This window comes from Lactuca sativa, chromosome 1, assembly GCF_002870075.4.
Source record: "Lactuca sativa cultivar Salinas chromosome 1, Lsat_Salinas_v11, whole genome shotgun sequence".
In the NCBI taxonomy this organism is placed as follows: Eukaryota; Viridiplantae; Streptophyta; class Magnoliopsida; order Asterales; family Asteraceae; genus Lactuca; species Lactuca sativa.
This window is the reverse complement of record NC_056623.2, coordinates 52513399-52519398: the sequence shown is the minus strand read 5'-3', so window position 1 is coordinate 52519398 and position 6000 is coordinate 52513399. Positions and strand designations below refer to the sequence as shown.

The 6000-nt window shown below is 32.5% G+C and overlaps 1 protein-coding gene across 1 annotated transcript; it reads right to left on the bottom strand.

Moving 5' to 3' along the window:
- Positions 1-2409: 2409 nt before the first annotated feature.
- Positions 2410-5102, bottom strand: LOC111917425 (B3 domain-containing protein REM17). Its single transcript, XM_023913110.3, has 8 exons — positions 4909-5102; positions 4465-4765; positions 4169-4296; positions 3689-3923; positions 3422-3543; positions 3115-3349; positions 2860-2999; positions 2410-2778 (listed from the first exon to the last, which is right to left on the bottom strand). The coding sequence occupies exons 1-8, from the start codon at positions 4966-4968 to the stop codon at positions 2527-2529; spliced, it is 1473 nt and encodes a 490-aa protein (XP_023768878.1). The 5' UTR covers positions 4969-5102; the 3' UTR covers positions 2410-2526.
- Between the last annotated feature and the right edge of the window lie 898 nt (positions 5103-6000).

Sequence of the window (6000 nt, the reverse complement as noted above, 5' to 3'; positions counted from 1 at the left end):
AAAGTTGGAGAGATTTCAGAATTCTCCACCCCAATCTGTTTGCACATATTTGAGTTTGGTGTTAAACTGTCGTTCAACCATAGCAAGAAAGTTCTTAAAAGTGGCATAAACATCAGATTTCTGTTTTAGAGGAAATATCCACATATAACGAGTAAAATGATCAACACACAATAAGAAATAATTGTGTCCATCAGAAGAAGTAACAGGAGCAGCCCCCCAAACGTCACAAAACACCAAATCTAAAATACGAGAGCTCTTAAAGGTAGATAATGACAATGATAGTTTGGATGATTTCCCTGTATGACAAGCATTACAAGGAATATTGGGTCAGATATAATATAGTAGGGTTGTGGCCGTTTTGAGTCTTATGTATAATAGTGCAGGTAAGCATGAAAATATCTTCACAACTATTTTCTTTTTATCTACTTGATAACATATGTAAATTCACAGTGGATAACTTGTGTCTGATCATGATCATAGAGAACACGGAAGACTATTATTATGAATTTGGCATATCCTAGTTTGTATGTAAAGTCCCTTAATTAATTGGAAAATGGAGATGTAGTTATGACATTATTTGGATGGTCATTGTGTTTGTGATACGTTATCATGCTAAACTTTTTTGTTATTGACTTCAAACGTGGTTTTACTAATGAAGGTGAAGAATTGTGATTTTTATCCAATGTTAACTCATGAACCGGATGCTGAGAAGCTGGAACATAGGGACTCCAATGGAAAAATGTATGTATTTCTATTGATTTGCACTCAGGTGAAATAAGAGTTGTGTAAAAAGTTTCAAACACATAAAATGTGTTTATTAATGACTTATAATCAATACCCAATGCCCTTGCCTGATTTTTTTATGATTAAATAGGAAGTTTTCGACCAACAATTTTGTATGCTAGATGGTTTTTTCTACTTTTATAACTTGGTCTAATATATATATTGAACGTTTGATGTTGTAATCAAAATAGTCTAATTTTGAGCCTTTTTCGTTTGATGTAATAAATTATAATTATTCAAAGAGTTGGTTCGGTTATTTTTTTAAAATGAAAATATTGAAATCAACAAAAACTAATACAGAAGGGTAAAATGGTTATTTTTATCATTCACCACAAAAATTCAAACCCTCTTAAAAATTCACTCTTAAAAATTCAGACAACACTTCAGAAATCTTTCCCTCACTCCCAGATTACACCGCAAAAAGAAAAACTCAAGTCATGAAGTTGTTTCCTTCAACCCATAGCGCTCTATGTTGTCTGTTATTTTGACCTGTTTCTCTTGCTTTACGTTCTTTCACATCTAGTAAATTGATCTTCATTTATGTAGTTTTGCCTTTTTAAACCGTTCTTTATGTAGCTTCTTTTAGTTCTTTATGTAGCTTCTTTTAGAGTCGATCATTGTTAATTGTTATCACTTTGATGCCCACCTTTAATTTGGATAGGTATGTCCATATTTAGTCTTTTACTAGTTTAAATTGAATGCTCACCAAGTGATAAAACTCAAATGAAAAGCATTACATCATTGGCTTAAACTATGAATACACATTTGCACCTTGAAAGGTACTATAGATTACAATAGCTTTAGTTCCCGAATGTGTATTGTATTTTGCCTTTTATATGTTAATTCGTCCAATTTACCCAAACATGTATGAAGAAGTGAGTCATGTATTGGACAATTAGTACTCTTGGTTAACCAGGTTGTAAATCATGGTTAATCAGGTTGTATATCTTTTCAACCTTCATTTGTCTATTTTACTAAGTATTTTAGGTCTCTTGACATAGAATCCATATTTGGTTTTTGGCTACATTTTGATATGTGGAATGAAAAAGAAGCTTTAACAAATCCCCTTTGACTGCGTTGTTTGTTTTACTTAGAATAAACAAGGATAATTCATTGTTTAAAGCTCTTGGAATCTTTTATATATGTCCAGTAACGATTTTATGCTTCTCCAGCCTATAATTTCAATCTATGCAGCCCCAAATGACAACAGAAAAGTTCCAGCAAAACTCTATATAAAACCGTTGTCTTTTTCATTCAAACGACAATTTTGCCTTTCCATTCAATCTTATATATGATACCCTTCACATCCCACTCATGGCCTGTATGCTATATGCAATTCTGGTTCCACTCAAGTACTCATCTTTCATTTTCCATTTTTTGTACAAATTATATGCAAGTAGTTATCATTTAATCATTAAACAACCTGAACATCAATAAAATATAAAATCCAAAGTCTAACACACATGCATACACTTTTGTAAAATTGAAGTCTCAAAATTGATGGAAACTTAAAATGAACTCTAAACAGCCATTCAGATACACAATAAGCTTCATCAAGAATAACAAGTGTATTCACATGTTAAGTGTATGTGAACACCCCCCCGATCATTTAATCAATCATTCAGATTGCTGTAGAAAATTCCCCTCTGTATAACCAACAGGAATTTTTGTCCATATATATACACAAATGTTAAATGTCAAATTAAGGAATTTTTGCCCATTGATTGGGGAAGTCTAGTAGCTTCAACAGCTTTTTTCAAAGTAAAAGTTTACAATGGGGTTTTCCCCGTTGTTGACAAGCTCGAATTTGAAACGATCCCCTTTCTTCAGTCCATTTGCAACCCTAAAATCTTTCCAACCTTGTCCTATATAATAGTATCTATTCTTATAATTCTCTAACTCCACAGTCCACGACCTTTCATCTTCCACATTTTTCAGAGTCATCTTTCTGGGATTCATTAATCCATTCGACTTTGCAAACTTGATTGGCAGAAACTACAGTAAACACCATTGTTATTTGTTAGTAGGAAATATTCCCTCTTCTCTCACAAAGATAACTTAATTATTTTCAGTTACCAGAACTGATTTTCTTATGCTGCAGAACTTCACTTCTCCCATGAAGTATGGGTGACCATCTTCTTCACAAAGAATGTAACCTTCCTTCCGTGACAGTTTTTCTTCTTTATGGGATTTAATCTGCTGCTTGCTTTTAAGAACTGAGCATCCGAAATAGAATATAAAAATTAAATCTGTTTTTTCTTGCCTTGGATCATTCAAATTTATTATGAAGTGTATATAAACTAAATCCAAGATTAAAAAAAAAAGGTATACACAGAAAGTTGGCAATGGGAGACTTGTCCTTCTCTTTTTCGAGGAGCTCAAACTTGAATTCATCACCTTCCTTCATTCCATTTGCAACTAGAAAAGATCTGAGACCTCCTCCAAGATAGAAAGATGTTCTATTCATTTTGTTGAGATGAACTTTCCATGATCGACCTTTATCATCTCTAAGAATCATTTCTCCAATTTTTAAACCATTTGGTTTCGAAAAGTCAGCAGGTAGATACTGAAATTAGAAGCACCACAATATGTAAATGATTATATTGAATATGTACAGTTTATAGGCTCTAAAAGTTACCAGAATCCATCTTTTGAGGGTAGTAGGCTTGAGAGTTGAAATGAAGTATGGGTGATTGGTAAAAGTCGAAGAACTAGTTCCCTTCTCTTGAATATCGTTTTCCACCAAATTCTTTCCTGTATCTGAATAAACAAACAAATCGGGTGGATTAACAATTGATGAATCCATCTTGTTGTTCTCATTTAACCCAGAATGGTTGATAACTAACAACTTACATTCATCGAAACCTAAATAGCTATATACGAAAGGGGAGAGAAAGATACATACTATAGCACTTGAAAACAGGCAATTCTCCGTTTTTAATAAGCTCAAACCTACACACGTCTCCGACTTTCAAGTGATTTTTTACAATGAATTCGCGCCAACCAGTTATACAAAGCTCTGTTTTAGTTTTTGTGAGTGTTGCTGGCCATGTCCTTTGTGTATCATCCATTAGATACACTGGTGTGTGTATCCACCGGGTAATCAATCCATTTGATCTTGCAAAATTAATCGGAACATGCTGCAAAAACATGTACAACTATTGTTATTGATACGTTGACTTTGAAGTCAAACCAACCAATCACTAGTTTCAAGTTAAAAATGATTGTTATATTCCGGGTTTAACACAAAAGCTTTTTGATCCAATAATAGTTTTCCATGAAATCCGGTTCAAGTAATCAGAATATTATTATAAGAATGAACAAATCATATCAAATTAAAGTTGAAAAGCAGCTCATTTGATCTAAGATGAAGTTGAGGACTAACCAATCTTGACTTCTTGATAACATAAGGTGTAATTTTGGACTCGAAACAGCCACTGTCATCAACTTGAAATATTTCTTTGTCTTGAGATGCATAATCGTTCCTCTTGCGCTTTTTTAGCTTCTTCCGTCCTTTCAATCAACATTTCAACACAAGACTGAATGTCAAACTCGAAATATATTTCCAAGTTTTATGGACCAAAAAGGCAAAAGCAACCACCAATGAATTAACTGCTATGGAAACGAAATTACGATACTAAATTGTACAAACCATATATGTATACTAGATACTGAGCTTACTATGTATACAGATCGTATCAGATTCTGTAAGAGGTTCTTCGTCCAATTCGTCAAATAGATTTGTGTAATGTTTTTGACATGTAGATTGGTCAAACACCATAAAGTCAAACACCATGTTTCCCTGATGTTTGAACACAATAAAGTCAAACTCTTGCACTCCATTCTCTGTCACAAACTTCCTCCAACCGTCACCAAAAACCCCATCGTCAATGTCTACCGACCATTTGTGACGGCCATGTCTCAGTATCGCTTTCAAGCATCTCTTTCCGTTCAGATTCGTCAAGAAAGCGCTTGGAACCGACTGCAAATGCATATATACAGCATAATGTGATTGTGAGAAGAAGGGATATGTATAAAGAATATAGCGTATGCAAAACTATGAACATTGATGATCTGTAAGTGAAAATTTGTACAAGCATATGTTGCATAATTGGAGACGCTTACAAGATTGAATAAGAAGCCTGCAGGGATGAACTTGAAGAAATGGGTTGGAGGATCTGCCATGGCTGATTTCAAACGCTATAAAATTTAGGTCTTCTTTGAGATGTCTTCTCAACCATCTCAAACGTCACCATCTAGCTAGAGTAAGGACTAACGGATAGGCTCTTAAACTTCCATATCTGATTTCAAAGTAATCGGGTACAGTTCATTAATTGACGGGTAAGGTTATAACAATTTTCACAAAATATGATATTTTGAAAATATTTAACAAAACCAAAAATACCATGCATATTAAGTTTTATCTACTAAAAAAATTGAAATTTCAACTTTAAAGTTAATTACTCTAATCTTATTTTATTTAAAACATAGATTGGTATAAACGTTTTTGTATTTTTATATTCAACATGGTTATATATTTAAACAAAATTAGTTTTGTTTATAATTATATCAATTATATTCTTTATGAATACTTACAAAAATGATCATTAGCTAGGAATAAAGTGATAATCCGATATGTTGCCTCCAAAATTATCAAGTGTCAAATATTTTAAGGATCAAAGTTGTAACTTAGCATTTAATATTTGTTTTTGACAAAATTGCAAAAATGGTCCGTGTGGTTTGTATTTTTTGGCGTTTTAGTCCAAATCTTGATTTTTTTTGAATTGGTAGTCCTTTTGAGCTAGTTTGCTTGCACTTTTGGTCCATGTCCAAACTAAAAAGACTATTATACCCTTAATAAAGTTATTTTTCATTTTTCTTTCACTTTTTAACATTATTATTATTATTAAATATAAAAGTGGGTCTACTTATCCACCCCACTTCTCTCTCTCTCTCTCTCTTATACACACTGAATAAATATAACAACACCATATTCATCTTCATCATATTCTTAACCAGAAATTACAAAAAATTCATCATATTCTTAATTAGAAATTACAAAAATCAAATACGTCATCACCAATTTCATAACCTTGAAAAGTAACACGAAATCCCTAAAATAAAATCAAAACTTACTTTAACGAGATTAAGATTGAAACAATGTGATTAAATATGGATGATGATGATGATGAGGTTGTTACAAATGAAGCATGTCGC